The following is a 15,554-nucleotide window of genomic DNA, read 5'->3' on the forward strand; positions in this document are numbered from 1 at the left end:
AAAAATTGATGATAATTAAAGGTTAAAAAAAAAAATTAAAGACGTAATCAAGAACATAAACTTAAGTAGACATCCATAAATAAATAAAAATTGTGATTAATTCCGCCGTTCAAATTTATTGAAAACAGGGTTAACATATTAGGATTCCTAAATTCTTTCATAATTGAAGCACATGTTTTAGCGGTTGAAAGGTTTTATTGTAAGTAAGAGATGCAGGTTCGATGACAAATCTGTATATTTTTAATATAAAGCTGCAATAAAAAGAAAGAGAAAATGATGGGAAAAAAATTTGGTTTAGGGTTAGCTTATGTTAGCAAGCTTATAATATAAGAGATTATCGTTTTTTAATTGTTTAAATTGTGCAATGAAAATTGATGGTGCTTAATTGTCGTATGAAATCTTTCCTATGAAAGTTGATGGAGCTTAACACTTTGTGGACATAATTTAAATCACAATTAGTCTGCTAGTGCATATTATATCAATTGATCATCGGTTAATATTAAATCTGCAATATTAAAAACAAAATAATGAATGTGATTAGTGACATGACTATGATTGTGTTTGGTTGTATTGCAAAAAAAATTGATTTAGTAGAATTGAGTTTGATAATAACTTTCCAAATTACACGTGATAATAACTTTTCAAATCTCACATGATAATTATTCTCTAAATTTATGATCCGGTAGAAAAAAAAAATCATTGATCAGGAAAGACATAAAAATATTTCGTGATGAATAATATAGTCAACAATAATTTTGATATGATATACTTTTAAAATTGATGGTGCTTATCAATTATTGCACATAATTTTAATCACAATTGGTATACTTGCCATAATGGTTGAAAATATTGTCTTGCATTGAAGGGTTATGGGTTCGAATCCTAGTCAAGACAAAATTGTATTATTTTTTAATAAAAATTGCAAGATAAAATGGAGGGAAAACAGGAAAAACAAATTAGGGTTTAGAGTTTGTTTGTGTATACAAATTTATAATATAAAAGATAACTCTTTATTTTTAAATTTTACGTTATTTATGTAATTTTTAAGTCATAAACTTCAACCGAAGTATAACTCGTAGTAAAAAACTAGGGTTAATAATACTTTTGAACCGAAGTATAATCCATTATCAAATACTATGATTAATAGTGATTCAGTTGAACCAGAGTATAATCTTAAGTCAAATTATATCTTATTTTTAAATTTTAGTTTATTTATATAGTTTTTAAAACATTAACTTCAACGGATTATAACCACTATTCAATTACCACATTTAATAGTGTTTTAGAATAATTTTATTTAATTAAAGATGATACGGGTACTCCCTAATCAAATATAAATTATATTAACATTTGATTCAAAATAATTAAGTTGCATAAACATTATATAATTCATTTTAATCCATATAATTACATGTTTAAAATGACAAATATTATCTTTTCTAAAAAAATGACAAATATAGTGTATTAATCCTAAAAGTTCAGAAATAGACATATATTCATAAGGTGGACTAAAATTCACAAAAAGCAACATAGCCAAGTGGTTAGTTAATGGGTGTAAAGTCGGTAGGTCATGGGTTTGAAACCCTCTTCATTCGAAATTTTCCTTTTTCTGCCTTGAATTTCAAGAAAATTTTAAAAAAAATTCACAAAATGTTGTGAACAGGAATCGAACTCGCGCGCATCATATATAGAGATAAAACCTGCAACCACTCGGACACATGAATGAATTGTTGATTTATATTGCGTCAAATAATATATATATATAAAACAAGCGTTGATAAAAAATATATAAATTAACATCATCTTCAACCTTCAGCCGGGTCAATTCGACCCGGTTTCAGATCCGCGATCCAAGCTTAATACCCGCCAGTATCATGTTCATTTTAACTGCGAAAATAACAATTAATTATCCAGAAACATCACAAAAACCATTTACAATACATTCATGCTTTTAATTTTGATTCAAATGGTCTAAAATAAGAAACCTAAAATTAAAATTTTCAAAAATTAAAATAACAAATTTGTTGATGAAGTGGTATGTTCGTTCTTATTTTCCAACGTTAAATCCAGATCTATTCACTCTACCGATTGATAATTAACTCAAATCTATTATTTTTGTTTGTTTTTTTTTTTTTACGTTTTTTTTTTCTTTCATGAAGATAACTCAAGTCAGTAAAAACTCCAGCCACTACCTTCAACCATCTACACCATGAACTTCTTTTAATAAATCAGATCCGATCAATCAGGATGAGGATGCAGATTTTTTTTTGTTTGATTTATTTGTGAACATTATATTGGAAGAAGAGATTATTTTTATTTTTTAATAGGAATGTAAGAAGCAATTTGTGTTGAAGAGAAAATGATGATGTTGTTGTGATATTGTTTCAATTGATTTTAACAATAACAATTAAAATTAATAAAACAATATAAAGATTGAGGTAATTATGTAACTTTTAATATGATAGGGACTTATTTGTAATATTAATAGACATGAAGATACATAGTAAGTGGTATGTACCATATAATCCTATGTGGCATTTGAATAAGTCAACTTACTTTTCTATTGGCCACAGTGGCTATCTCACCAAAGAGGCCAATTTTGTGGCCTCACGCTAGAATTTTCCATATAATAATCAATTGCTAATGTACTATGATTTTATTTTGACTAATATTTTTTAATCTTATATAATTTCTAGGTTTTTTGTACATTTGATTAAAACAGGAGCTGCAACAAGAGTGGTAGAATCACCCAAAGATCAAACATCTTCAAGTTAAGTGGGTGGTGGGATTGGTCCCCTCGAATTAGTCGGTCCTAGGGCCGGATACAGAGTTTTTAAAAACAAAAAAAGAGGAGGTGTCTCCATCAATTGACTAGAGGAAAAAGTTTTGAGAAAATGTTCAATGATGTGGTCTAGGAATGTAACTATATAGTTCAAGCAAGAACATGTTGATGTGTTACATCCACATGATACGTGATCTTAGAGACCAGTCACTGATGAAATAAATTATAATTTCTTTATAGACTTTTTTTTTAAGCAATTTCTTTATAGACTTGAAAATTTTTACTTTGTGAATTTTGATGCATAGGATTCATTTAATTTTTTTTTAAGAGAAAGATAGTTTTCATTGATGAGAATCTTTCACCTTAAAGTATGAAATTATTGCATAATCTTAACGTACTATAATTGTGTAAAACTAATAAAGTAATACTGATACGTTAATGATTTCTATTTAATATCAATGAACTAATATTAAATATCATAATTAGTAGTACATCGTTAAGTATTTACTAGTATAAGGTCGTACTAATGGTAAGAATTTAATACACCAGCTATTGCCTTTCTGCACCCCCTTCAGAGACTGTTCCTATTTTGGGCCTGGATTTATGCGTTGCCTTTGTTAGAATTTTTTTTCTACGTAAGAAAAGGACAATAAGTATAGCTTAAAAATTTATGAGTTAAATATATTTTTATCCCTATAAATATTTAAAATTTTATTTTTAGTTTTTATAAAAAAAAAATTCATCAATTTTTTATCCTCAAATATTTCCTTTAATGATTTTTTGTTCATGCTTTTCAGTCAATTCGTGTATATCATTTGAAATTTTAAAAAACAATTTCCGACCATTTTTTTTTAAGAAAATTTCCGATCATGTTTAGTACATTAATATTATAAACATAAACACACAAAAAAAAATATTCAAAAATGTGAAAGTACACAAGAGTTTATTAAAAGTAGGGATAATGGTTTTTTTTTTATAAACAAAAAATTGAATTATAAGGAGACTTAGGTGCACTCAACCCTTACAATTCACAAGCGCATCATTAGATGTTTTGTAAACACGTTAACGAAACATTACACCAATCAGAAAAAACAAAAGAGAAGCTATTTTATATTTGTCTTATAAACCAAAACTAGGAAATATAAATTATTTGATCGACTAGGGAGGACAAATTAGCAAAATCTCCTCTAAACATGATGTTACGCATGTGCCACAAACTCCAAATTGTTGCTAACCAAAAAACAAGACGTCCCTTTGCATATTTTCACTAGCGAACCAAAGGTGTTGAAATGCATCCATCCCTCCTCAAACGGTATAAAATTCACATTTATAAATTTTGATCCACACTTTGAGAACGAATAATTAAGAAAATAAATGCTCGAGATCTTCATATTCTCTAAAGCAAAGAGCACAACAAAATTCACGTGGATTAACTATACTACCTTTTCTTGTCAAAGACATCCAAGACGGAAGTTTCTCTAATAATAACTGTCGCCCAAAGATGCTCACTTAAGATGGTACATCGTTCAACAATAAAGTTGTTGCAGCGCATCCACCACGTTGACATTCATAGCCATGGGAGCAGCCCGGATAAAAGTTGTGGTTGAGAGATCAAAAGTTACCTAATTTTATTTTGGTACATAGTTGCTGAATTTTTTTATAGTGACTAAAAACAAATTTGAGATATTTATAATGACCAAAAACTTATTTAACTCAACATTTATATGTCATTTGACCAAAAAATAAATAAATTATTTTTCACCATAAATTATCTACTATCAAAATTGTGTTTAGGCAACGAATGAATAGTCTTTCCTATTTTTGAATCAACAAATATATTATAGCACTCAACCATAAGTATAAGACATATTGATGAAGAGAAAGAGTAGAAAACTATACATAAAAAATGCAGTAGAACAACGCCGCAACAAATATAAATAGCAACACCATTTAAAAACAAAAAATCAGCAAGGATGCACATTTGTCCTTCTCAAAACTCTATCACCAACAAAGGGACGATGTTGCAACCTTTTCACCAGTGTTGCAATCACAAACACCAGTCTAAAATACGAGTGCAGCTTTGCTCCTTTTCCTAGAGCTCCTTTTCTTCCTTTTTCTTTAATTGATTGAGGACATGTGGCAAAAATGAATCTGATGGTTGGAATTTAATGACTTTAATTAAATAATTAAAAATTAAAAACATCTTCTTCCTCCTTCGTCACTTTGTCAACCTCAGCCACCGTCACTGCCACCCCCTTCCAGCCGTCATAGGGCGGCGGTTTTCCTCCCCTTTTCTCAATCGACCACCACGCACACGCACCACCTCAACATCTTGTCATTTCGCATTCGCCGCCGGCCCGTTTTGCCGCAATGACAGAACCCAACCATGTCGAAGCTGCTGCAGAGCAACCCAACGTCATTACTAATATTCATGATCAAGGTATTATTCCTTTTCAAAACTACACTCTTTTTTATTCTTGGTCCTCTTTGTTATTGCAAGTAGAGAAAAATTCAAATAGAATTAAGAATTGTGTTGTTACTGTGCTGCCATGTAATTTTCACTCATTTGCTTCATTTGAATCCATGAAAATTTCACTACTACATTTGAATTAAAAGAGTTGCTATAAGTGTAATGTTAGATCCTTTCTTTGAAATATGTTAAATTGACATTGACCCCTTCTTTAAAATAGAGTGAGAAAATCCTTATATAAACAGTTTTAATTCAAATGCAGTGAGAAAATTCCCCAATTCATAGTTACAACAGATGTTTTAATTTAAATGGATTGAAAAATTATCTTTTTATATAATTAAAATTTGTCAAAATTCATCTTTGTTTCAACTCAAATGCAGCGAAAACAGCCAGAGTCGTGATGACGAGGTGGTGTGTGGAGAAGAATGGAGGAAGGACGCCGCTGTTGTGATGACGGCGAGCGGCGGCGAGGGGAAGATGAAACGATGATTGTACAGAGAAAGAAGAAGAAGAAGAAGAAGAAGCGGCGCATGTGTCGTTTCTGGGTTCCTTTTCTTATGCTTTTGTTAAAAGAATAATTAATTATAACCTTTAAATCTCAACCCTCTATTTTTAGTTTCCCACATGTCATTCATCTGTTCAATGGACAGGAATAAAAGGAGCTAGTAGAAATGGAGCATAGCTGTGCTCCTAAAAGACCACGAAAAATGACCCGAGGATATCAAAACAGTTGGTACCGGTGCGGTGGAGGTCAATCAGAGACCTTGAAACCTGTTAATCTCAACAGATGTGAAAAAAATTAGAAAAACAAATATCTAAAAATTCGACCACATGCAGCAGCAACCAAAACACCACTGGCTAACGACCACCACCACGAGGACGGTAGTGCCAGCCAGATCAGCCACACCCAAACGCCAGGAAATAGAACATGACCCGAAATATAAACAATGGCGATGAGGCAAAGAAAACAAAACAAACTGCTAAATCGTACAAGTCTTTAGTCTTCTTTATATTTATTTCTTCTTTTTTTGAGGATTATGCTCACTAAAGAAAGTTCTTTGAAAAATAACTCTTCAAAAGAAAATGAATACTAGTATGTCATTGGTACAAATTCTAGCCTTCTTCAAAAGTACAAACTCGTGCCACACAAATTTCAATTCGTTCACTCTCTTTTTTTATTTACCATATTTATAGGTTCAAGGTGGATTTCCCTCTTTCAATCAATTTTTTTCTATATACTAGAATCAAAGATCGGATATTTAACCATTTGCTTATGTTTTAAAATCTCTGTAATAAAATCAGTAATGCTATTTCATTTACATATCTATCTACCAAAACGGGCTACACTTCAAGAAATATATAAAAAATAATAATTAATCATTCAAGAAATACTCCATATATAATGAAAGATGATAAGTTGATAAAATAAATTTATTTGCCAAACATTTTTATCTTGATTAAATAAACTTATTAATCAAATATATTGCCAAGTTATCTAGAAAGCCTGAGTTCATAACTTGTATTTATTTTATTTTTGTGTGTAAATCATTCCGTTCTCTCTTAAGGGAAGGAGTTTTAGTACTTTGAAATTCAGTCGGACAATAAGTAAAATCTTATATATATATATTCGACCAAAAAATCAAACTCCGGGCTATATTCGGCCTCTGGTGGAGACCTTTTTTTTATACTCGGCCATAACTGGCAACTTTACCTAGCAATGGAAATTGCATAGTCATAACCATAACTACTAATTGAAAATCTGCCCAATTGTGGCAAATAATGCCAAATTCTTCTTACTTAACTTGGGCAAACAAGTTTGATAGATAATTACCACATTCTTAGGGCTTTTTCTAACATGAACTACTTGTTCATGTAGTGCACCATGCACAAGTCTCAAATAACATTATAACGAATACGAATTTTACAAAATCGACCGTTGGATTGAAAGATTATATCATATAGATCATCCGTAGAAATTTTTAGAAAAATTGAAAATCATTTGATATGTTATTAAGATCCATCAAAATTAGCGGTTTATGAGTTTTATTAAATCCCGTTAATTTTAATGTGTCTCAATAACATATTAAATAATTTTCAATTTTTCTAAAACTTTCTACGGATGATCTATTGGATATAATTTTTCAATCAAACGATCGATTTTGTAAAATTCGTGTTCGTTATAATGTTATCCGATACTTGTGCATGGTGCACCACATGAACCACTTGTTCATGTTAGACTAAAGATCAAAGAAAGCAATAAAACTTGAAGAAACGAACAAGTTTAATTTACACACTTAATATCAATTGTGGCAAGTAATGCCAAAATCTTCTTTACTTATTTTGGGCAAACAAGTTTGAGAGATGATCAACACCTTTTCTTGAATGAACATAGAAGAAAAATACAATAAACATAGAAGAAAAACTCTAGTGTTTAATTTAATGGCCAAATTCACCTTTTCTTCTTTTGGCAAACAAGTTTGAGAGAAAATTATCACATTAATAGATTAAAAGCATGCAATAAAACACAAGGGAAAAAAAACTAGAGTGTCAACACAACCTATCAATTTAAGGTGTAAATCAAATCTGTTTACATCAAAAAAGTATTGTGCCTAGCTGTTCTAAGTTGAAATGGACCAAACAAAGAAAATTAGTTTAGGCAAGTCAATCATTTGATGTGAATTTATTGAGTTCACAGCAAACAATTTAACTAAACACAGATAGCATAAGTGCTAGGTATAAGTTATTTTCATGACAAAAGATACGATACAGTCAAATTATGTCCATATAAGCTTATAAGCCATTTTCATAAGCTATTCGGGAGAGTTTATGAAAATAAACTAGATCAGATTATAGAAATGTCAGTGTGTTTCCATACCACCACAAAATAAGCTCAAAATAAGATAATCTAGACGGACCCTAAAATTTTAATGAACCTAAGGTTTGAGCTATTAGTCTTTATGAGTGAAAAAGATTGACCTGATCTCAACATTTAGCAACTATTTTGAAAGCAAGTTGATAAAGACAAACATTGTTAACCTATGTTTAGTATGTTGATAAAGACAAACATTGTTAACCTATGTTTAGTATCACGGTGGGTATGCCAGAATCGATCCACCGTGATTTCCAAGTGGTTCACTGTGATTCTGACATACCCACCGTGATACCAAACATACACTAGTAAAGTGCCAGAATTGAAACACAAAACTTGTAGAAGCAAATGACATAGTCATCAATCATTGAGAATCCACTCCCTTAAAAATACGGAATGGTTAGTTAAGGAAAAAACTAGCACCTTAACTAAACAATATGTAATTTTTGGCACAACTTAGGAAACATAGTCTGAGAGTGAGGAATAGAAACCTTTCCTAGATGTATTGTCTTGAACAACGGAAATCAGACAGCTAGTCAACCAATTCCAATCTGCTGACGAGCCGAACCTTGATACTAAATAGAATCACCTCAAATCCGAAATTCATGAGAATAAAAGGGACATGTTACTATGTTAGTAGGGTGAACTCTACTATTGCTAGTAAAACACAGATTTTGGAAAAGGTTGCTCAAGATCATTCAAGAACCAGACAAGGCGGCCTCCTCCTGCCACAAAATCTTCTCTACCAATGCTAGCTTATATAATAAGAAACCATAGTAGAAAACCTAAACAGTACAAGAAGCGACAGTGGCGGTGTTGTCCAGGGATTGATCTGGTAATTGCAGTCACAATAACCGGCATAGCTATGTGCGATGCAGTCACTACTTCGTACGGCGTAAGAGAAAGATCAAAACAGATATCCATACATAAAGGCATTTCCGATAACCAAATAAACATGTCATGACTAAAAAAGGATTTGGTAACATGTTTCTTCAAAATAAACTCCAGATAACATCCAACCATAAAATTCTGGACATGCAAGATAAACACGTCACATTGTGCATCATAAATTAAGAAAGATCCTCGAAGTACCATCAACTCTAACAGCTAAACGAAGAACCCATTACCCAAAAGGGAAACAAAGAAACCATAGAGCAAAGACACGGGGACAAAAGTATCAACTAAACGCCACAGGTTCTTTGGAACATATATGTTTCTATGTACGGTATATATATGTAGCAGCAGTCAAACCCCAGCAGCAATGACAGTTGATTCAGTTCACGGACTACGAGGAGAACGACCTCGGACTGGTGTCTTTGACGGACTTACCCTGCATACCAGATATAAGACTGGTTCAGAATGCATTATATATGTTCTGTGAAGTTTTTAGGACAATTGAATCAGAGAGAAATCCAGCAAACCTTATAGGCAGCGCCCCCAAAATCACGCCACTGCAGCTTAGAGCAGCAATTGCACTTTCAGCCTGAAAGAATGAGGCAAAGAAAATCTTCAGACAGACAAAAAAGAAAAGACGTGGCAATCAAACAGTAGCAATAGATGAGGAAAAAGTGGGGTGAAAAGAAAAAGCATTGGGCAAGCAACAAACCAAAAACGAATATGCAAGAAACACAAGTTCGCTGCTAACCAAGGTAAGCGGCAGAAAGTTGAGTATAGCTCCATAAAATGGAAGCCTAAGTTTAGTAAATAATATTTGCATGTTTTTGTTTGTTTATAAGAGAGGGGTATTTACAGTGCAAATCTGGAAACGAAAATAATTTAACAGTGAAACTAATCTTCAAAAATTCGACTAAATTGAAATTTGTAAGCTCAAAACAATGTAAAATGAGTTTAGAATTATTAACTCCACTAATTCAAACTAAGGAAGCCAAAGCATGGATGACTAATAACTATTAGCATGTTTGGGATAAAAAACTTAGTTAACCATGTCGTATAATTGCTTCTATATAAGTTGTTTCTACAATTGAGTGAATAATGGAAAACTTCGTATAAGGTCAAAATCAGTTGTTTATATAAGCTATTCTAAGGAGACTGAAAATTTGCTGAAATTAGCTTATGGGATCATGAATAAACTATTTCCGTAAGCACTTTCACACACTTACAATAGTGCTTATGTCATTAGATAAGTTCAAGTACAATCTTACAAAGACCCCCATCACGTGAAAGCTAAATTTGTCTGAACCTTATAGAGCAAGCCTAGGTATCAGTGCCCTTTCATGGCCCTAAAGTGTGCCCCCCAACCATAAAGTAAGGTAAATTGATAAGAATGACTTGACCACTAGATCATAGATACATCATTATGGAGGTGAAAAGCATACATAAGCGGCACAACCGCCTCTTAGGAGTTAGGACTTTCCCCACACATGAATTTGCCATCCCACCCTATTTTCTTCACTCTGGTTTCTCTCATTACATGTTTGGACAGAGCTAGAGCACTAATGTGGCATTAGTGCTCTAGCTCTTCCCAATGCATGCCACTGATTTATTTGTAACTCCATATTGTACCTTAAAGCGTGCAATTATAGAGACATCCACATGATGAACTAGTATGGCAAAATGTGGGTGCCCATAATTCTCTCACAATTTGTGGAGTTGAATATTTCGATAAAGGAGCCACGAATAAACATTTGATGCTATTACCATCAATTAAATACATTGACACTAAGGTACACGCGGATTCCAAGATACCTTACTTTGCATGAACAAATTCACCATTACAACAGATTTTCAGTACATTATGTGCACAGATTTGTTCCATTCCGATTCATAAGGAACAAGGAAAAAAAACATTCCTTTTGCTATGAAAAGCTAAGATGGAAAGTTTTAGTAGGCAATGTGGAGTTAGTGAGTTACTATTACTATGAAACATGATTATCGACAGAAGTACAAACAGAATGAAGTTGTTTGGGGAGGGAGGGGTAGCTGCATGAACGCAAATGATAACTCAATCTGAGAGCTATAACTTCACAAAGCAATGTAGGATGTTAAAAAAGTGCTAAGCCAAACCAGAGTTGAGCAAACAAAAGTAAGAAGGTTGGAAAGTTCATGAGTAATTACCACCGCGAACTCAACAAATGCAATCCGAGTTGAATGCTGGTAATCCCCAAGAAGCCTCAGCCGATGGACCTTGATAATACACCAAGACAATGAAAATTATTTTACAAGGTACTTAAATTCAATTAACAACAAAAAACTCAAGCTTTGAAACCATGGAACACACCAATATAATGGAAAATGTTTCACTAGATAGTACAAATTTAACCAACAATAAGCATTATAAACCTAGTTCCACAAAAAAAAAAACTACAAACCTCTCCACAGATTGATTCAAAGAAGTGTTTGACATCTGCTTGAGTCAGCTGCAAGTATAACAATAAAATAACTTATTAAGAATTACGAGCCTCAATTGCTACAAACCAGATATAGAAAAAGACCAAGTAGTTCCTCGAAGCAAGATTTAATGAAAGTGTAAGAACCCTAAACTACCTTCTTGTCGATGTTTGTGCAATAAATTGTTCTTGAGCACATCTCCCTTTCATCTTCAGACTGAGAACACAACACCATCACAAAAGTAAGAAATAAAATAGATAAATTAATATTCACTCTGGTCATTTATTTTCAAGAACATGTAATAAGCATATCTAAGAAAAGCATTACCCTAGGCAAAAATGTTGGATTGACAGGTGCAATAGCAGTTTTGGAAGGCAGCACTCTCAGAGGGTAATATCCCAGCATAGTTCCAGAGAGGCTTACAGCAGCCCTAGCACTTTCTGCAAGCATAACACACTATTAATACAGTGAAGTGTCGATAATAAATGCAGCATATGAACAACACATATTTAGCGATGGTGGTATACCTTCATCAGTAAACTCAATGAAGGCAAATCGGAGAATAGAATTGGGATCTCCGCATACACGGCAATCAACAACCTACAGTCAGGAAAGAGAAGTTGACTCAGCAACATGGTAAACCATCATTAAGAAAGGGAAAACCCTAAATAGCACAAACGACAATGTGACGTAACAAAATAATCCAATGCGTCATTTTCTATTGCTTGGAATGACAATGTAACGGAACAAAAGAATCCGACAAATCATTTTCTATTGCATGGAGTGGCAATGTAACGGAACAAAAGAATCTAACACATCATTTATTAAAGCTTGGACCTTCGTATATGATTAATTAGTTAAAAAATGTACCTTTGATGAGCTCAGTTCAAACTAGATTAATTACAGTACATTTTTGCAGTGATATTTTTTATACAATATAATAATTCAATTGCGAAAAAAACAAACATCATAAACATTAAACGATCATTTTTTTATACATATCAGTTACTACCTGACCGCAATTAAGAAAGAGAGACGCCAGCTGCTCTTCAGTAACCTATATTCCGACAAAAATCAACAATCATTGAAATGGATACAAATGGTAAACATTATAAGTTAGCTGAAATAAGAAATCAACAAAACCGATCAAATTCCTACCAGCTGATCAATGTCAGACACATAAACAGTCCTCCTAATCATCTCTTCTCTTTTCTCCATATCCATCTTATGATTCACTCTTCGCTTCCCATTAGTAGTATAGCCATTCTTCCTCTGCAAAACACACCATTGTCATAAAAAAAAAGTTAAACATCGCATCAAAACCCAACAAGAAAATAATGAAATAGATCAAAACAATATATTCATACCCTTCGGTTAGTTTGGCCGTTAGCATTAGCATAATTATTCAAAAGTATAAAATTGTTAGGAGGGTAACCAAACCCAGCAGCAGGTCCAGCAGCTAAGTAGCCCTGATTATTTGTTAGTGATGGAGGCACAAATTCCTCAGCCATAGGATTCAGCTTCGACAGCAGCTCTTCCAAATCCCTCATTTCACGCTTGAAACTCTCGCCACCATTCTCACCATTTCTGACACCATTCATCACATACCCATCATTGTTCACCACAAACTGCTGGTTCTGAACACCATTAGCATGCATCTGACCCATTTGATGAGTCTTGAAGCCATAGTTACCATTGGAAACTCTTTCTTGGTGTTGATGGTTGAACACACCATTGTTGTTCACATCCTGATCAGTCCTAGGTTTCGATTTCTCCACCTCAGCTGAGTCAGATGGTACAACGTTGTTGTTGGTGTTGTTGTTGTTGTTGTCCAAATTCTGACTTGAAGAACCGATTTTGGCACCAACATTATCAGCAACCGCCATAATCACTTCTGTTGAGGTAAAAAGATTCTACCTTTATTCTCTAATATCAGATTTCCCTTCAAATCTGTATCAAAAAATGATTCTTTAAGAGACTACTAACTAAATAAAAAATACCCAGAAAAAAAAAACATAAAAAAAAACACACAAAAAAAACATCATGGTTTCAAATGACAGACATAAGATCAAACTAACAGAAGATTTTAAGGTAAAAAAAAAACAACAACCTTAAAACCCCAGAAAGAAATAAAAAATTACGACAAAAAATAAAATCGGAGAGAGAGAGGTTTATCTTACTGAATTAGTGATGAAGATGAATATTGTTGAGAGAGATGAAAAGGGTAATATTCGGATCGTCCGTTTTCGCAGCACTGACTTTTTGGACCTTCCTGAGAAGAACGTCCCAATTTGATGTCTTTGGGTTGTGTTGTGAATGTGACTATGATGATGATGATGAATTTGATGATGATCGTATCAAAGTAGAAAAATATTAAAATTAAAATTAAAAATAAAAAATTGGACACAAATTTTCATTAATTTCCATAACTACCCATTCAAGTATTATGTCATAAAATATATTAGTCAAAAAAAAAACAATTATGTCATAAAAAAAAAGAAATAAAAGAAAGGTATGTATATGTCATCCTTTTTTATTATTTTCTTTCTTATTTTGATAGAAAAGTATGTCATCCTTCATACATCGTCATACATGCATGGTAAAAATATGTTAGGCATGTCATAAATTTGACAATTTAAAATTTTATTTAATGATTTAGTTTTGTTTAATAATATGATAGGGATAATGAAAATTTTATCTAATGTGAGAATGTGTTAATAACAAGGTTATCAAAACCGGACCGGACCGGCCGGTCGGACCGTGAACCGGTCATGAAAACGGTTCGGTTTTGAGCAAAAAACGAATAGGAAACCGACCGGCAAAAAAACTCGTGAACCGGGGTCGAACCGGGTTGAACCGGCGAACCGGTCGGGCGGTTCAAGTGATTTTGCAGATTTTTTTTTTTTTAAAAAAAGGGCAAAACGACGTCGTTTTAATTATTTTAAAATAAAAAAATCTGAAACAAAACAACGACGTTGTAAGAATAGGAAATGTTTTTGTTTTTCATCTATTTTTCATTTGGTTTGAATTATAAATTTTATTTTATTTTGAATTGTGACATTTTATCTTTTTAATGTGTGAAATTATGAAATATTCAACAATTATTCATATATATTTATTTATATATTAATTAAAATATATATTTAATTAAAAACGGTTCGACCCCGATTGAACCCGGTCCGACCAATTGAACCTTGAACCGGTGAGCTCGCCGGTTCGATGACCGGTCCGGTTCTATGACCGATCCGGTTCTATGACCGGTCCGGTTCTGACAACCTTGGTTAATAAGTTACTTTTGAGATGCATGGAGGAATTATTGTCAAATGGGAAAGTATAAGTTTATTTGTTTTGAATTTTACTTTTTTCTTTTACATATTATCTACATAAGTATGAAATTTGGATTTTTTTACAATTATTATTCATCCTTTTTTTTTAAGACAATTCATCCATTTGTTATATAGTTATACTATTATTATATATTTAGGAGGAAGATAAACACGAGTGAATATTGGTGGGACCTATTGAAAATGAGTCTCGTTAATTTTTATTTGTGTTTATTTTTCTACTAAATGGACAACAAATGGATGAGTAGTAAATGAATGACTAAAAGTGAGTGGGTTTAAAGAGTTTGGGTTCTCTCCATTTATTATCCCTCCATTTATTCTCCATTTGGAGAGAGATAGACACATTAAGAATTAGTGGGACCCATTAAAAGTGGGTCCCACTAATTTGTGGACCCCACAAATTTTTTCTTGTGTCTATCTCTCTCTAAATGGAGAATAAATGGAGGGAACCTGAACTCGGGTTTAAAATATGGGATCAATTTCTTCAATAAATGAAAATAGGGGGTCAAAATTATAATTAAGCCGATATTTAACATGACATTTTAGATATTTTGATTATATATGACATCATATTTCAATAAAGTTTAATGTAAACTAATGAATTTAAATTATTGAAAAGATGTTCTGAGATTATAAATTAATCGAAAGTACAAAATTTAATATAATAATATTAGTAATAAAAATATTATTCATATTTAATTAAACAGGAAGGTCTCGTAATCCTAAAGATTTTTGCGTAGT

At 32.3% G+C, this 15,554-nt stretch overlaps 1 protein-coding gene across 2 annotated transcripts; it reads right to left on the reverse strand.

Moving 5' to 3' along the window:
- Window positions 1–9,082: 9,082 nt before the first annotated feature.
- Window positions 9,083–13,876, reverse strand: LOC123904778 (polyadenylate-binding protein-interacting protein 12-like). 2 transcript variants are annotated; one of them, XM_045954398.1, is made up of 11 exons: window positions 13,650–13,876; window positions 12,837–13,419; window positions 12,628–12,741; window positions 12,482–12,526; window positions 11,997–12,069; window positions 11,797–11,909; window positions 11,626–11,685; window positions 11,451–11,498; window positions 11,197–11,265; window positions 9,543–9,604; window positions 9,083–9,451 (listed from the first exon to the last, which is right to left on the reverse strand). In XM_045954398.1, the coding sequence occupies exons 2-11, from the start codon at window positions 13,353–13,355 to the stop codon at window positions 9,400–9,402; spliced, it is 1,155 nt and encodes a 384-aa protein (XP_045810354.1). In that variant the 5' UTR covers window positions 13,356–13,419; window positions 13,650–13,876; the 3' UTR covers window positions 9,083–9,399. The 2 variants fall into 2 exon arrangements, with proteins under 2 accessions (XP_045810354.1, XP_045810352.1); XM_045954396.1 differs by having other exon boundaries at window positions 12,837–13,363; window positions 13,650–13,809.
- Window positions 13,877–15,554: the final 1,678 nt, after the last annotated feature.

This window comes from Trifolium pratense, linkage group LG2, assembly GCF_020283565.1.
Source record: "Trifolium pratense cultivar HEN17-A07 linkage group LG2, ARS_RC_1.1, whole genome shotgun sequence".
In the NCBI taxonomy this organism is placed as follows: domain Eukaryota; kingdom Viridiplantae; phylum Streptophyta; class Magnoliopsida; order Fabales; family Fabaceae; genus Trifolium; species Trifolium pratense.